Raw genomic sequence first — 18,887 nt, forward strand, 5'->3', positions numbered from 1 at the left:
TGAAGTTCAAAATTGAAATCAAATTTGGTCAGATTTTGTCATAAAAACACAAATTCAAATATAAGGGTTCAAGTTAAGTGAAATTACATAGAGTCTGTTTATATAGGTTTATAGAGAATTTTGCAATCGTTTGGGGGAGAAAATCTATAAATAGGATCGTTGCTTCTGACAATTTACTTCATTTTCAAATTCACTTTTCAGTATATTTCTTCTTTATCCTTGTTACAAGTACTGATTATGCGTCTTGAATAATCGATTTTTTCCTATTTCTTATTTTTGTCAACCATCTTTTTCACTTTTCCCCCCTTCCAAACACACCTGTACAAAACTACATGAAATTTAAACAGAAATGTAGTATGATGTTAGCAAGCATGGATATACGGAATCTTGTTGGGTATCCGAATACTGAGAAGATTGCCGGCTGTGGGACCCAAGAAAAGAATAAAAGATCTAACATCTGTGCCAGAGACAGACACGTGCGCCCAACACACACACTCTCTCTCTCTCTCTCTCTTGCTGTCTCTGTGACACACTCCATATGTCTGTCATTGATCTTCTCACTTGCAACTTTCAAGTTTCACTCTTCGCTTTGCTTTCCACATACAACTCTCTCTCTCTCTCTCCCTCCCAAGCACTGCGCAGTCATTTTCTCTCTCTGCGGAAAACCCAAAGAAGAAAAGTTCCCATTGTTTTTGCCCGTGTGACTGTGAGCGAGAGTACCCACAGCAACACTCCAAATGTGCCGTCCATGGTCGGCTTCTCCCATTATTCCTTCTCTCTTTCTATCTTCTCCTCCTTTTCTTTGCATCCATAGTCCATAGAAACTGAACACCCGTTATTATGGGCTGTGTTCAGGCCAAGTCATTGGATTTGGAAGAAAGTCCCGAATACAGGACCCTAGACAGATTGAAGTTGGATAATGGCTATGTCCCAAGTACCGACTTTGTTGCTCATAGAAGATCCACCGGTCAAAGACATCATGAACCTAATAAGGAGTATGAAAGACTGCATCAGCATCAGAGAAGAGAACAACCCAGAAAGCAAACTAATAAACTTATTGAGTCTGGTGTTGCCAATGGTGAAGGGCTTCATCTTAATAAGGGCAAGGTGGTTGGTAGAGAGGGGAGGAGAGTCACACGTCGTGATGATAAGAAGTTGGAAAACAAGTGTTGCTTTGAGGATGAGATGGTTGATGGCTGGCCAAAGTGGTTGGTTGATAATGTTCCTACACAAGTGTTGGCTGGCTTGGTTCCCAGGAGTGCTGAATCCTACAAAATGATTGATAAGGTTTGTCCTTGTTTCTTAGTCCTTTTCTTTATGAGTTTTATATTATCATATGGATTAGGCAAGCTAGGATAGGAATAGGATAAAGAGTTGTGAAAAATTCTTTTTGGGTCACCATGACGTTAGTACAGAGGATCACTAGCTTTGCTGATGACTAATCTGGGTTGTGGCAAATTCTAAGTACAATTGTGTGTTTATAAAATTTCTCTTACAAAATTACTTGTTGTATTCAGTGCATAATTCAGGTAGTTCATTAGCTCTAGTCCATCAATAAATGTTCCACATCGTATTTGAAAAATTGCTTCCAGACATTTTTCATGATGTGACATCAGTGTTCTGCAACTTAGGTTTTTCTCTGCTAGAATCGAAGGAGTTCCAAAGTTATCTAGCCTTGCATTGAGAATAGGTCAGGCGATTATTGTTTGCAACGTAAGGTTGAAACAGATGGTTCTATTGTTTGTGCAGCGCAGGATCGACTCAAAGCATTATTAATCATAACCTTAATAGTATGTACTATGTTTGATATATTATGAAAACTTCAAGTATTCATGTAATCTTGATACTGATTTCTATCTAGATTAAAAAAGTTATGTTTTCCTAATTATTGAGAATCTACCATGCAAGTTTTGTTAAATGTTTAGATCATTTATGGCAACCAAAACTGAAGGGCTATCCTAACTGATAATGGCAGGAGAGAGCAAGCTAATTTAGTTAGCTTATGTTATTTATGTTTTGCAGGTAGGACAAGGAACCTACAGCAATGTTTATAAAGCTCTGGATCGAGAAACAGGAGAAATTGTGGCCCTGAAGAAGGTTAAATTCAATACATCAGAGCCTGAAAGCATTAAGTTTATGGCAAGAGAAATTATGATACTACAGAGACTGGATCACCCCAATGTATTAAAACTCAAAGGATTAGCCACTTCAAGAATGCAGTACAGTATATACCTTGTTTTTGAGTTCATGCAAACAGATTTGGCAAGAGTTATTGCTCGTCCTGAAGAGAGACTAACCGAACCACAGGTTAAAAGATTCCCTTTGATGCTTTGGTCATTTTAGCATTTGGACCCCTTTATTCTCCTTAATGATCTTAAAAAGTGAATGTAGGTCAAGTGCTATATGCATCAATTGCTTTCAGGTCTCCAGCACTGCCATGAAAGGGGAATTCTGCATCGAGACATAAAGGGGTCAAACCTTTTAATTGATAAAAATGGGATGCTTAAGATTGCAGATTTTGGTCTTGCCAATTTTTATGGTCCAGATCGTCACCGGCCTCTCACAAGCCGGGTTGTGACACTATGGTACAGAGCTCCTGAGTTATTGTTAGGTGACACAGATTATGGAGTTGGTGTTGATCTATGGAGTGCTGGATGTCTCCTGGCAGAAATGTTTACAGGAATTCCAATCATGCCTGGCAGAAATGAGGTGATGAAGATAATGGCCGGCTTTTTATCTTTTATTTTTGGCTATCTGTGAAATTCCTTTCTTTTTGTACTGTCATTTATTTCTGCTCTGTATAATTTTGTGTTAAGCCATCTGCATATCTTACTGACTTAAATTTTCTTGATCTGCTAATTATGAAATTTCCCTGCTTCCAGGTTGAGCAGCTTCATAAAATTTTCCGGCTATGTGGCACACCATCAGAGGAGTATTGGAGAAAATTGAAACTTTCTACAACTTTTAGACCTCCAAAATCTTATAGACCTAGCCTTGTAGAAACCTTCAAGGATCTCCCTCCATCTTCTTTAGGTCTTTTATGCACTTTGCTTGCTTTGGATCCTGCATTCCGTGGCAGTGCATCTAAAGCTCTTAAAAATCAGGTTAGTAAAGAGTAAAGACAACAATGGCTACTCCTTACTAAAGTTATTCTGACTCTGAAGTCTGAACCATTAAACTACACAGCTAGCGATACTTTTCTATAAGATTGATTTTTTTTCCAGTTGCAATTTGTTGGCTATGAATTTGCAATTTCCAGTTGCCAATTAATAGAATACATATCTTATACATGCACATGTGTGCTCTCGTTCTTGTGTGTTAATGGTTTAACAACCTTATACATTTTGATTTGACTAATCATTTTCATGATGAGAAGTACAATGTATAGATTTAATGTTCTCATGATATGATGATTCAGTAGTGGCTCATGATCTTGGAGCACTAATAGATATATAAAGTCACACACAAACATGTGGAATAACATTAAGTTCAGCATGCAATTCCTAAAGAACAGCTACGAAATAATTACATGCCTAAATTACACCAAATTTCCCACATACAAGTGTCTTTTGCGTGCAGTTTTTCATTACTAGCCCATTGGCATGTGACCTCTCTGGTCTGCCTGTTATCGTCAGAGAGGATGATGAGCTTGTTCAAGCCAATGAACAGATCAAGTAAGTCGTTTTTAGCTATTAAGGTTTTGAGAATGGCTTCGGTCAACTTGTTACACATATACATATCCTTATTTTTGTAGCATATATGATAGCGATGAATGGTATATCTCTTATTTTCATAATCAGAATCTCAGAATTGTGCCATATGGGTTATTCTGTTTTCAGAATTTAGCAGACTATTGTTTCATTGAAGCAGTATGTTGTTGCAACTAGTTGACTAAAGGATCCTTCTGTGAATTAACTATTCCATGCCATTTTTTTTGTCTTTTATAATGAGAGTCATTTTCTAACCTCTGTTGCCGTCAATAAAGTAGTTCTATTTGAATTTGCCAGATGTTGAATACAAGACAATGTCAAATTCATGTAACTCTATAAATCCTTTTTTTTTTATTATTACTGATGTACTAGAGAGTGGAGATTTTAGGCAACATATTCTGATGAGAGTAACTTCATATAACCCTTCTCTTGCCCCCAAAATGGATAACTTGATTCACAGTTCATACAGAAGTTGTTACTTGTTTCATTCCCCATATTGGTATTTGTGCTTGGGTTGGGTGATTTTGACTTATGTTTATGCTATGGAACTTTGTTCAACATGTGGCATAGAAAAATTAATCCAGATACATTTGTTCTAGAGTGATGATTATATAAAATATTAACTGACTGAAAGATTTAAATTCTTAATTTCAGTACTGGGGAAGATATCTTATTGTTTTGCTAATATTTACAGGTACATGAACTCTAAAATCAGGCGTTCTCGTACATATCTGGAGCGTCGTAAGAATTCAACATCTAAGAGACCAATAGAACATACTGTATCTTCCAAACAGGTATTAAAGCTTGTGCTTTAGGACATCCTATGACTAATGACAAATTGAAACAGTCCACTCTCATGCTTGATGCGGTTAAATTAAAAAAAAAAAATTGTCGACCTTGAATAGAACCAAGACTTCCCTGTTACGTTTCCTTCTATCTGGTTTCCCAATAGCTGTGGTTGTGTTGACTTGTTTCTCATTATGCAAGACAAAGTGTTTGCTTGGAACGCCTTTTGAGGTTAAGCATGCTCGTTACAGTTGGAATATTGTTCACAGTAGACCACATGATAAAATAAAGCTGGTGCTATGTCTTCAGGGACACAACAATACCAAAAAGAAAAAGAGAAATACATCAATAATTTAAAACTACAGATCTTGTACTGTGTTCTATGTATAGGTTGATGTTTATTCATGCTTTCTTTTTGTTATCATTTGGTTATGTAAATGCTACTATTACAACTAATTTCATGTATGCATGTTTCATTGATGTATTGGATTCACATATTATTTCAGGAATTGATAAGGAATGCGAAACCTGAAACTTTTGTTCCAATTGAAGACACGGATAGCACTAGTACCTCATCTAGTGTAAACCCAGGAGGGGCTAAGGACCAATCACCTTTTTTTCTATCTCCATTTGGAGCTTTAGATCAAAAGCTATCTCCAAAAACCCATCACCATGTTAATGGTGGTGAAAAAAACATCAAGAACCTTCCTCCATTACCCAAGTCAAAACCAAATGCTACCAAGAAAGATGATATCAAATACAGACCAGACCACTTTTTCAGGTCAGCTTCCACCAGAGAATTTAGATACTTAAAAAGGGAGGAACGTTTACTCTTGGAAATTGATGATTAGGCTAATACGAGAATATGTAAAGGCCAATATGGTTGTTTTTTATTTTAGTATTTGATGTATTCTGAAAAGCTCTACACATTCTTTGCACTCTTGGTGTGGTCTGATTTGTCAACCCATTCTCCTAACATCTTGATTCTTCTGTTCAATAAGCATCAGCTCAAGTTGCATGCTTGTCCAAATCTATTTGATTAGATTGTAAATGAGCTTTACGATAAAATTATACATTCATTTCGTACGCATAATTTTATGCACATGGTTCAATTCCATGATTTGAGCATCGAATAATTGATACCACAATTGATACTGTATACAATTATCTCTTATTTATCATTCACTTCATATCTTTTCGTATACACACATCTCAAAAATACTTTTCTAAAACTATAGGGACAGCAAATTATTTTTGTACAACTATGGTGGCTGTCCCTTTAATTTTAGAAAAGCATTTTTTATAGGTGTGTTAGGAAAAAGATGAAAGTAAGTGAAAGATAGACATAATTGTATAAATTGTCAAATATAATGTCAACTATTTGTTGTTTAAATAATAAAATTATTACGGGAAAAAATAATATTTCTTGCTACACGCATTTTAGTGCTTATGTTCAGGTGGGACTAAATACAATAAGATGTTTGTAAGTATGAACTGATGTAACTGCAAGTGATGTGTACCTAGCATTATTTTCATAGAAAATAAACAATCATCAACGGAAGAATTAAAGATCTAATATTTTGTTTAATTATTTTGGGAAGAAACTTACACTAAATTGTTCAATCTTTTGCTTTTGCTTTTTTATACAATCTGTAATGGAAGTTGTCAAAGTTTCACGCAATTAGTCACTAAATTGTCAATTAGGAAGAACGAAGAAAGCAATTAATGTAGAGCTAGAGACATAAAATTGGCTTTGGAACTTGTAATTGATCATTTTCCGCAGTGCTATCAATAATTAAAGTAAGTTATTTGCTTATTCATATCATTATAAAGCCTAGGAAATTTTAGTTGTCCACATCATACATGACGAATTGTGGGTTAAGGTGTCACATTCCATGTTAGCCTAGTCTAAATCTCTATAATCCTTCCTACTTGTTTGTTTTAATCCTTTGTCCTTTTCTGTTCCATGATCAATTGATTGAAAGAGTTCAGTCATTGAATTTGGATTCACAGATTTTAAGACATGCAGAGAAAATAGACTACAATGAGTAAGGAACCGTTGAGTGCTAATCACTGGCTTTAGAGTATCTTTCCTGGGACTGTTCAAAAATAAATTGTTGAATAATGAGTTGGAGTGTTAAAATTGTTAATATGAAATAAATAGATGATTATATTAAAAAGAGATAATTACTTGCACAAATAAATGTTAACATAATGAATATTGGACTGACACACATAAATTTGTATTATGGAGAGAAACTATGCAACTCTTCTTTAATTACAGGGTTTCTTAGAACCATGTGTGGTGTATTGAATATTGAAACTCCAACAACAAATATGCAAATTGCAAATTGTAACAGGGCATGTTTACCTTCGTTTCTTAGGCAAGTTTGGCTTGAATGAAAGGAAAATTTTTAGATTAGCTTCTTGAAAATACTTCAGTAGGATATGAAGTTAAATTAGGCAGATTTAAGCTAGACTTGTCTGCATCTTGAAAAAAAAAAAGTCAACAACAGAAATTGAAGCCCATAAAGTACCATAACAAACCTTTTGACAAGGAATTAAGAATTTATGTAAATGTCTTGGGAAAAGTGAATGATAAATCTAAAGTTGTCTCTTATATCATGTGAAGTAACGAATGTTTGGAAGTTACTTTATTAGCTGTATTAGCCAGGTCTAAAAAATTCGCCAAACAGAAAAGCTATAAACAATTATAAAATAGCTAGGCCTCAAATATCAAGTTTCTAGAATATGATATAAAGGAAAGATTCATTGTTAAAATTATAAAGTAAAAAACTATATTAAGATTTCTACTATTTCAGATCATTATAAAAGAAGTTAAGAACACAGCAGAACACATATCCAAGAGAAACGAAATAAACATAAGAATTAGAGTTTATTACTAATCACAATTTTCAGAAACATTTTTGAATTCTTGCATGTTTGATACAAAGCATGCTAGTTTGCTGCTCTCCCTCTTACCAAAAACCAACCAAGAAACCCTTGTTTGCAGAGCATATACATATTCCAACCCAGCTAGTACTCTCATCATTTTTTTATGCATAACATCTTACCTCACAATACACCACTGCAATATTTTCCTTTATAAAGGCCTTACCTTTAAAGTTGATATTACTGAACAACACATGCTAGCCCCAAGGCAAGCAACTCTTATGGTTGATCCTAGTTCACACACCGTAGCGAATGTCGCTGAACTTGTTCTTGATCCACTTGAAGCTGTTTCTGACATTTGTTTTAAGTTTTCCCTCCACTGTCAATACATTGTAGGCCTTGATCCTCTTCTTTCTCTTGATTTCTGGATCACTTGATGCAGAAAACCCATTTCCCTTCTGGTTTGGACCATTAAAATTATATGAGTTGGACCTTTCACTGAAGCCAAATTCAGTGTAGGAGCAGGAGTATTCAGGGAATGACTTGCTTTTCTCCATGACCAAATCCACTAAAGTTTCAGAAAGAAAGAAGAAAAAAAAAACCTTCTCTTCGATCTCTCAGTGCATGAAACAGGAAATATTTGTATTACATAAGCAAAAATGGCACAAGCTGGTTGAGGGTTTTTAGAGAGGGAAGGGCTACTAACATCAACATCATGATCCTGTGTGGTGGCACCCCATGTGTGGTGTTTGATAGTGCCCTTTTGGGCTTTGAGAATCATGAGGGTCATTGGTAGTGTGGGAAGTGGGACACACTTTGTAGAAATAGGAGATGCCACCATCTACACTAGTGATGACACAATATGAATTCTCATGGCCACCCTTTATAGTGGGGGGGACCCAAGTTGGTTGTTTTTATTTAGTTTTTGATACTGAGATAAGGCACTACTAGGCTGTGCCTTTGAACAAATGCTGAATTGCCATTTGCATGCTATGATACATTCACATTTATACTGTTTGGTCGTGCAGAACATCTTATTTCCCAACCATTTCCTAATGAAATGAAAATGGAAGTCATCTCTCTCTCTTTATGTCAAAATCAGTGGCTTAGTGCTGTATGGGGCCATGGATTTTCTTTCATGCAGATCAAAGATTGAAAATATTATCTTCAGCCGTTTGTTTTAAGTGAGAAATTATCTAATGCAATTATAACTGAATATACCATTAAACACGCGGATCAATTGACGTATGATTATTTTAACTTAACAAGAGGTTCTAGATTCGAGTTCTGAATATACAGTTACGTTAAATATTTGGAGGGACAACTTTGTTGCTCTTAATAATCATACTCGACTATGACTATAACATGATTGTCTCCAATAAAAAATATTTGTTTTCTAGAAAAAAAAATTTATGATCTTTTATATATGATTGACCAAATTAATATCATTATTTGTTGCACAAATGAGACAAAACCATCTGTGCTCCACATTTTCTGATCAAATTTTTCATGAATAAATCCGTTTCATTCGAAACTGTCCACTAAATCTTATCCAACCTAATAAATTTTTTACACAAATAATTGTGGGGGTCGCATGGTTGTGCTATCACATATCAAGTTGCATGCTCAAACCTTAACTTTCATTAATAAATTCAATTTAATAATGTTATGTAAATACAAAAGAGAAATCAGAGTGTCTGTATGACTTAATTAGTGTAGACTTGTGGTGATTGTAGAAGTTAGGAAACTGAGAATTAAAGACTTGGATACATGTAGACCCACATGTATTATGGTATGAGTACCAAATCAACTGGCCTATAAAAGCTTTGGTTCTCCCTATTCCTATAGACTACAAAATATATTAATAGCATCCAAATGGATCACTTGGTCGATTTGGTCCATATAGCGATCAGCATCTTCATGAATCTTCTCAAGTTGAAAATAAGAAAAAGAATGCAAAAAAATATATGCTAATGGTAAAGAAAAAAAAATGAGCCTCAATATAGTCTGAATTCTTTAATATTAAGCATCTTATCAATTTGTTGTCTGGAATCCAAAAATAGAAAACCTTGCAAGCCTCGACCAAAAAATATGCTGAAAAGGGACCTTGCTTATTTCTGAATACCATCATGGTTCAATTGGTGGATCGCATGAAGGTTTATGTTCCCCCTTAGCCAATGCTACTGAATATTCTAAATGCTCTGCCTCTGATTTTACACTTCATATACTAGGGATAAAATCCAATACTTTACATCTAAGCACTTTGTTCTTTATTATTGTTGGCAAATATTAAGGTTGCCTATAGTCAATATTAAATATTTTTTTAGAACAACGAACACTACATAATCTTTAAAGTTAAAAAATTATTTACAAATCGAACGTGTCCATTAGTTTTGCTTCTTTTATGATTTAATTAAACTATTTATATACTAAAATATATGATGACTTATAGCATGTTTGCTTCCGCATTTCTACAAAATCGATTCACGAGAATGAGAGGTTAATCTAGCTTCTACGCATTTTAAACTACGAACATGGAGAGAGAAGCTTGGATCCGCGTTTTTTAATCTTTTCCAAACACCCACTTAAACATTATTAATTTTAACTTTAAACAATTCAAATCGTTTCCATTACGTATTATTTTCCAATTATTATGTCAAATAATGATATAATCTGTTGTGGTAAATAATTATATTTCGGAGCAAATTTTTACAATAATTAGTGAAGCTTAAGTCATTTCTTAAAGTTATAGTCATTCGTATGATTGGAGGGCTTCAAGAGTGTAATTTCATTTTGACAAAATAGCATTGTCTGTTGAAGACTGTGTTGAGTGTGTCACGAAGAAGAAAAACCAAGAAGCATGAATAGTACGTTCACAAACTTTATAGTATTTGTATTTAAACTGAAAGAGGAGTGATAGCTATTAGCAATCACTTTTATGAAATCCTTCACGAACAAGGCATAGCACTCATTGGATGGGAACAATATTAATTCAGGACATGGGTAACAAATCATGAGTAGGTGAGGGGAAAAATAAAATAAAAGTGAAAAAACTGAATCACATGACACTTAAAATTCGTAAACCCATTTGTGTTACAATTTTCAATATTTTTACCAAGCTTAATTAAATTTTTGTTCCTAACTCATGATTTTCTCCCTTTTTATTTATTTCAAATGAGTACTCCGTGAACCTTTTTCTATCACATAATCTGATAGGAATGGGCTAGAAAATCCCAAATAGTCTACAAGATTTAAATATTATCTTTTTATATAGTTTAGTTTTATTTTATATTTCCTAAAAATACTAGATAATACTACTTGTGGGGTTGATATTCTTTGTAAACCTCTATTATAGGGTATGTACTTTGTAAGGATAATCAATGAAAAATATTAATTTTATATTTATCTCTTAGTTTTTCTTAAATGATAGGAGTAATGATAAACTAAAATATCTTGCGCTTATCATAATTTTGTAATTTTCTTTACAGTTGAAATTGTATAATATACTGGTCGATGCCAATTATTATTGCGGACCACAATTAATTCATCGATCCAAGTGAAGACAATAAGAACACTCCTCCGAAGTAGGAATATTTTTTCATGCTGAAAGCAAATTAACATACAACTAATAATTAACCTGGTTTTGCAATTTGCATTGACTAAAGTTGGGTGAATGCGTCCTCTCAGTCTCATCTAAAGTTTTTTACAGCAAAGCCTGCATCATAATAATGTTGATACCAGAAGCATTCGTTGGCATTTCAGTTTGCAGTACTTTGATTTTTTTAACTTAAATCCCTCAAATACAATGACTCATGCCAGTTATAACAATGATTGATCCACATTCCATCACTCAATTACCTATTCTGATCCAATAATGATATGCAATTATTTCTTTTTAGGTTAAATTAAGTTAGACTTTCCCCTTTTAGTCCCAGTATGCAGATAAAGACTTCACATGACACAAAACTGTTCTTCATATGGAGTGGAGTAAATATGCTGCAAACTGCAATCATATTTTTACAGTAGAGTTTTTTTTTTTTTTTTTCTTTACACTGTTATGATCATTACATAAGGGGAAAAGCTATATATAACATTAACAGTATGTGATCATACAGAATATGCTTGTGAGGATTGCAAAGTAATTTGTGCAAGCATCTTGGTGTGATGAATCTTTCTTAAGAAACATGCATATTCAATAAAAGAGTAAAACATAAAATTAGTAGTTAAAATAGTATGCATAGATCATTTTAATCTTTAAAATTATGAAAAACTGATTAAAAAAACTTATATGCACTTTGTTTAAGTACTTTCAGTATAATTTTTTATATATAGGAATTGGAGTTTCTCTTCGATAACTTCTTATTTTAATTTTCAATCACTGAATCAGATTTTCAGCTGTTTTTTAAAAGAAAAAAAGTTGTTTAAAAATACATGCTATATAAAGATTAATGTGGATTATGATAATGATAATTTCAAGCTACTTAATAATTTTTTCTATTTTTTAAAAAGGAAGAAAGAAAAAGCATATATTATAGTCAATTATTACATACGAAGGGTCAAAGAGGACTCGATAATGCACTTGTTAGTATTTAAAGCAAAACCCTTAATTAAGTTAGCAGAATATTGATTGAGTGGTTAAAAAAATAAAAGAAAAAAAAAGTCACTAATTTAATCTTTTACTAATAAAAAACTAACAAAATTAACAATTAAAATTTATCGATAAAAAAATTATCATGAAAGTATAAGACCGACCCAAAGATAAAACAATTAAAATCTAAACTTTAGGCTGATCAACATATGTTATTAATTTTGTTAAAAGAAAAAAAAAAAAGTCACACATATTAACTAAAATACCTCACATGTTACTCTATTATTTATTGGAAAAAAAATCTCTCAATTATTACTTGCCTCAGTTTCTTTGGTCCGGCCCATGTGAGAGTATAAGCCTTTATGTGGAGAAATTAGAATCTAAAAGTTAGGATGGTGCATTTTGGTGGATGCTTAAGGCATAGGTGGTTCTGAGGTTCGCGAGTGGAAGCCGTACACTTAGGGTGTCTCCAGGTCCCCTCTTCTCACTACAGTATCATTAAGCACAAAGCACCCCACCCTTCTTTGTTTCTATATGCCTTTGCACGTTTCCCTGTCTTCTATTTCAATCACTTTCCTTTCTTAAATTTCCAATCAAGATAATTTCTACCTTCACACCAATTTGGACACTAGTTCTTCCTCATCCAAACATGGAGGGCACTCGCATTAATTACCTTGTACCTAATTGGGTAATGGTTCACTCTAATAAAAATGAATTCATATGTGATATAAAATCAAATTGTCTCAGTTAGAAATTAGAATGTAATTAAGATATAAAAAAAATAATACACACAATAAATCGTATATTTAATATTGTAAAATAAACACACAAATGATTGCTTCAAAATGATCCAAAAATTAAGTCCAAGACTATTATGTATTGTTGATTATATGTTTGTTCAGAATTAAATATTAGTGCGTTTATTTTAAAGAAATATATAACTTTGAAATAGAACAAAAAATAAGGTAACTAATGACTATTGTCATAGTAAAATCTTCTAATCGAGCAACTGAGAACAATATAAGGACTAATGTGCAAAATGATTTTAATGGGTAAAAATTTAAAAATGGTAACAAAAGCCGCATGTGATGAATCCTCGTTATTCAATATTTAGTTAATAAATCTAACAGAAATTATTTATTTGTCTACCGTAAACTTGATAAATCACTTGTCCATCGTGGTCATGAAAAAAACATTTTGGGTAAATGATGAAGAGAGAAAAGAGAATTAGAGAGATATAAAGATGGAAAAAAAAAAAAAAGTGCCGATAGAGAAGTAATTGAGATGAGTGGTTTCCAAAGGAATGTTGGGTCTACGAGTGTGCTTATATATTGTTGAATTCTGGAGTATTCTCACTGCCCTGGAATTTGCTTGGCTGAAAGGTATTCATAGACTGGATTGAGAGTGATTCCCTTGCAGCAAATTCGGCTTGCTATTAATGGCTGTCCTAATCAGCACTCTTGGATTAACACGTGTTCACACGCTCCCTTATAATCTTCCCTCTGCGTTTTGTTCATCATCTTGCAGTTTCTTCTATTTTATTTAATTATTTTGAAATTGTCCCACTTTTTTTTATCATGATATTACGCTACTTTTCATTAAAAATATGATTAATTTTTGTCAAAAATTAAAAACACAGGATACATATATTGAATAAATATTTTTCTTTTAATATAATTTATTTCATATTTAAGATTAACTAAAATTTTAATCTTGAATCACTTAATTAAAAAACATAAATTATTATCAAATTATGTCAATTATTAATTATAATATCACATTTCCTTTTTAGTTAAGGCTCTATTACCTTGAAGAAAAAGAAAATAAAAAAAAAGAAGAAATAAACATAAAATAAGATATGATTCACACTTTTATATTTTATTGTATTTTTTTTCTTTTTCTTTCCAATCAACGGAAGAACGGTACCTAAGTTTCGGTTTATTTTGTGGCATGTATTTGCTTTGTTTTTTTTTTTTTTGGTCAACAGTATTGGCATGTATCTGTTACGTTTCTTTCTAGCATATTTTCGGTTTAATTTGGACCTTTGGCCTTAACCAAAAACAATAAAAGGAGAAGTAATTGAGAGATTCCAAATTCGAAAAGTATAGCCGAAAGACATAGGCTCAAATTATTTTATAAAAAAAGTACGGACTAATTTTAACCATTTTTTTTATTTAAAAAAAAAAGTCATTTCTATTTGTGGATGTGCGTGAGAAATGGTAGGTGCAATAACTAGTAAATACACTATTATGTTGATCGGTTTTCTTAAATTAATAAGAAGTTTTTAAACAGTGTTTCCTTTCGTTATTTCTTGATCCATGTCATAGAATGGGATAGTAACTTTTATCTTAATTACCGTAATTTTCTGATAAAAAAATATACTTCTATGTACTTTTTTTCAGTTACATGCATGTTATCATGCCATACACACACACACACACACATATATATATATATATATATATATATGGAACCGACCCATAAATGGGTTTCATGCCAATCATATGGACCGCGATGATCCTGCTAATGTAAAAAAGAAAAATATAATAAGAGGGAAAATTTATGTGTGATGGTAAGGAAGATTTGGTCTCAATGGATACACCAGCCCAATATGGCAGCATACTATTTGTAATATAGCCCTTCGAGTTAATTGCATGCTCAATCTTGCCACGAAAATATAGAGAGAATTAAGGCTTTTGTACTTATTTCTTGAGGATATACTAAGGGAGCATAGTTAAGTCGGTTAGTATGAATAAGTTGAAATTTTTTTGATATTTAAGTTGATCTGTACCGATAAAAAAACATATAAGTTTGAAGGTAAAGCCTATTTGAAATAAATAAAAATTAAAGAGCTTAATTTAATAACTTAAGTTTAATGAAATAAATTAAAAGTGCATAAAAAAGGTCATGGCCTATTTCCATATATAAGCTCAGATCAACTCTTTAATACCCTTAAATAATTCATGTTTGGAGAAGGTCGGCTATGAGGAAATTATGTAGAAAACATACACAGTACCCAAAATTGGTATCCTAATTAAGATGTTGTCTATTCAAATCAACAAGTTCAGATATTAAGGACTAACTATTTTATTTTTACCAAATTTATCATTCTAAACTTCTATTGACATATTTAACAAGAATTTAAATACGACATTAAGCTTACTAATTAATTTTTCCAAAGTTTGTGACAGTATAGTTGCAAATGAGAAGCTCTCATTCATATTTTTCCATTACTGCAGAAGTACAACTAGCTAGGGCCATTACACAATGGTTCCTTATCACCAAAAAAGACCTCTAGGAACAAGAAACAAGGGCTTATCAATTATTCATGACCACAACATATACAACACACATACACTATCGACCCAGTTACGTACATTACATTTCTATCAAAGTTTCGACCACGTCTTGCACCACAGAAGTCAAGAGGGACTTGTTATTGGCATTTCTAACGGAGCAATTGGCACGAATCTCCCCTTGATTCCCCGTGAGCACATTAAGCTGACCCATCTTGAGCATAGCGAACACAAACTTGTCAAAGAAGAGGCTCTGGTTAACGGCAAAGTCGGTGACAATGCCCTTAGTCCTCGTATTAGTGTAAAGGTCTTGGTCGGAGGTGAAGAGGCCCTGGCGGTTCATGAGGTCAACGTAGTACTTGTTGTCGAAGGTGTTGGGGGATCGGATGTCAAGAACGGTGGTGTTGTCGGTGTTGGCGGCGGGGCACGTGCGTCTGAGGTTGTTGCCGAAGGTCTTGTCCATGACGGGGTCTTGGGTGGGGTAGAGCCTGTTGGTGAAGGAACCGCAGTGGCTGATGCCTATGGTGTGGCCACCTGAGAGGGCTACGACATCGGTTGGGTCGAGGTTTTTGGTGGCGAGGGAGCTTAGGATGGTTGAGGCGTTGCTTGAAGGTGGTGGAAGGTTGTCCAATGTCACTTGTCTTGTGGCAAAGGTTAGCCCGTCTCTCCTTCCCAAAGGAATCTCATAGTCTGGTCCTCCTGACTGTTTTTATCAAATTCTTTAATTGTTTTTAATTATGTAAGATACTTCACAAGTTCCTTATAACCATAACTGAATCAATTCACTGTCAAAAAGTTTCTACAAAATTTTAACCTATAACCAAATAATTATTTGTACTTACAAGGAAAACAGCATCTCGTGCAGTGAGGGCAGTGATGTCGGAGCAGGAGACCACTCTTCCACAGCTCTTCTCTAAAAGACCACGAAGGTTTTCGATTATCTTAAAGGCCTCAGGTCTCAAAGTCAAGTTTGGTGGTGCTTCTTTCTCACCCGGCCCACTTGCTGATCCATCCAATAACACTGACCCATCACAACCCTACATGTTTCAATTTTTTTATCCATCCACGTTAATTAATTACCAGCCATAGTCATCAATGCATATGTCAGAATATTTGTTACTCCAAATTAATATTTGTATTATGTTTTCAATAATTGTGTTCTAATTTGGCCTAATGATAATTAAGAGACAGATTCAATTTGATTTGCTTGATCATCATTTATATAATGATTGCTTTGTTAACTTTTCGTACTTTAAAAAAATGTTTAGTGATGCTATTGTGCATGAGTACTAGAAGTCTTACGAGTGTTTGTTATTCGCTACTGCTGCTCATTCTGTAAACTACCCAAGTTAATTATAAGCATAAGTATCAAGTTTGGGTAGTAGAAAAAAATTGTAATAATTAATTGTATATTATATAGATGTTTTTACTGATAAGAGTGATCGAGCTCCTAGCTTGGCTATTTAGTTAATTATTATTACCTGAACAAAGCAGTCATGGAAGTGAAGGCGAAGCAAGCCAGCAGCTTGAGCAATGTCCTTGTTGAAGACCTTTTTGAGCTCTGATCTAACGATAGATTTAAGCTTAGGACAGCTTTTGTCGTAGAAGTTATATGATAGCCCCTTCGCTGTGGGAGGCTTGGCTTGTGCCTCACACACTTTGATATTGTAAACAGAAAGAAAGATGCAGATGAGAAGAAAGCTGAAAATAGCACTCCTACAAGAAATAGAAGCCAGGATGATATCAAAGTGGAAAAGGTAATGAATTTAGATGTACCTAGGCATCTCTAGTATTTAAAGATAAGGAGTGCCTTTCAACCTGGACTAGTGAATCAGAATATTATATTGGATCAAGTGAATATATTCGTTAATGTTTTTAGTAGTTTAGCGTGTTTAATAATATAAAGGTTAAATTAAAAAAATTTCTCTTAATTTTTTGAATTCAATATTTTTTATTCTTCTTATTTTTAATTATAATATTTCATCGTCCTAATTTTATAAATTTAGGATTCTGATCTTCTTAATAAATTATTAACTAATAATTATAATTAATAGAATTATTAAATTAATTATAAATAAATAATTATTAAAAATTTAATTAAAAATTAATAATCTTTAATCAAAATTATTAAAGTTTTTAATATAATAACTCATAGATTTTATTATTTTTTTTAATAGTTAATAGTTTTAAATTAATTTATAATTAAATTTATAGCTTTATTAATTACAATTATCAATTAATAAAAATTGTCAAATTTTAAAATTAAAGCAACTAAATATTATAATTAGAAAAATAAAAATCATAAATTGAAAAAATTAGGAAACAAGAAAGTAATCTAGCCTAATATAAATTGAGTTGGGGAAATTAACATGCATTATTGTTAAGAGAATTATAAGCAGCCGTGTGTGGTAGGTTCAAGTACATCTCTGGTGCAGGCTGCGGAAAATAAATAATTAGACATGAATGACAATGGTAGGTGGTTGAAGGAGCATTAAAGTTTATGAATTGGATTTGATGTAGGTAGGTCATTGTCATTGAATAAAACCCAATGTGTCAAGATAAGGAGAAGGTCACGTGTTGAGTACGAGGGTAATTAGGTTACTGCTTTTAATTAATGCAAGTGGGCGGCAACATCTTGAATTTTAATAATACTACTGTTAAGAGGGGCAGAGGACAGAGGTGGCTGCTGTATTTCAGTAACGTGGAAACTGGAATAAGTTCAGTTCAATTTTGATGCCTGCTTAATCCTCTTTGTTTTTTGCCACCATAGACATAAGAATTTTCTCTATGCCACGGTGATGCGGGAAATTTGAACTTAATTCATGCAAATTTCTTTAAAGTTTAAACTCTTCATTCTTCAATATTACTATTATGGCTAAATTACTTTTTTATTCTTCTAATTTTCTAAATTCATAATTTTTATCTAAATTTATGATTTTGATCTTTTTTATTTTTAATTGTAACCTTTTAGTCTTTTGAGCTTTACAATTTGATTATTTTGGTATACTTCATAGATGATTAACGGATAATTGTAACTAATAGAATTATAAAGATAATTATAAATTATTAACTATTAAAGACTTTAATAAAATTTAATAATTCTGATTAAAGATTATTAGTTTTTTGTTGAATTTAATAATTATATAACCTTTTTCTTTTTAGGTATCGAATTTAAAAGATAAACCACTCATTAATGATCGGATTAATTCGCACCTTTTTTCCCTTGAATAATGTTTATACTAAGATTTGAACATATCACTTCAAGTATACTACCTAATCTCTCATTATTAAGCTGATTCTACGGTTCATTTATTTTAAAGCAATATTGAACTTATTTTATCGTCAACATTGACAGTCAGTACTCTCCAATCATTTCTTAACATTTATTAGATTTTGGTAGTTATTCATGTTAATCTATTATTAACCAGAGGTGAGGTATATATATATATATGTATATATATATATTCATATCGTATTAGTAGCATGAATTATCTACCAACATAAATCATAAAAATTGTTGGTCGGTCATGCATAAGCACAAATATTTTTTGAAATTCACAAATCGATTATGAAAGTTAACGTTTGATCTGTTAATTAAAAGTTAAAAATGGTTTG

The 18,887-nt window shown here is 32.6% G+C and overlaps 3 protein-coding genes across 3 annotated transcripts; 1 reads left to right on the forward strand and 2 right to left on the reverse strand.

Annotated features, from left to right (window-relative positions):
- The first annotated feature begins 465 nt into the window (after positions 1–465).
- LOC114372374 (probable serine/threonine-protein kinase At1g54610) lies at positions 466–5,586 on the forward strand. Its single transcript, XM_028329885.1, has 7 exons — positions 466–1,287; positions 2,023–2,307; positions 2,392–2,709; positions 2,883–3,104; positions 3,580–3,674; positions 4,405–4,504; positions 5,003–5,586. Exons 1-7 carry the CDS (start codon positions 841–843, stop codon positions 5,345–5,347), a joined length of 1,812 nt encoding a protein of 603 aa, XP_028185686.1. The 5' UTR covers positions 466–840; the 3' UTR covers positions 5,348–5,586.
- Positions 5,587–7,373: 1,787 nt separating this feature from the next.
- On the reverse strand, positions 7,374–8,169 carry LOC114372375. The gene has a single exon (XM_028329886.1). It carries the CDS (start codon positions 7,943–7,945, stop codon positions 7,685–7,687), a length of 261 nt encoding a protein of 86 aa, XP_028185687.1. The 5' UTR covers positions 7,946–8,169; the 3' UTR covers positions 7,374–7,684.
- Positions 8,170–15,169: 7,000 nt separating this feature from the next.
- LOC114371811 (peroxidase 12-like) lies at positions 15,170–17,038 on the reverse strand (the record flags this gene model as incomplete). Its single annotated transcript, XM_028329140.1, has 3 exons — positions 15,170–15,975; positions 16,115–16,309; positions 16,754–17,038. Coding segments are annotated over 3 exons (1,101 nt in total), but the record flags the coding sequence as incomplete, so codon positions are not given.
- Positions 17,039–18,887: the final 1,849 nt, after the last annotated feature.

This window comes from Glycine soja, chromosome 10 (genome assembly GCF_004193775.1).
Source record: "Glycine soja cultivar W05 chromosome 10, ASM419377v2, whole genome shotgun sequence".
NCBI classification, from domain to species: Eukaryota; Viridiplantae; Streptophyta; class Magnoliopsida; order Fabales; family Fabaceae; genus Glycine; species Glycine soja.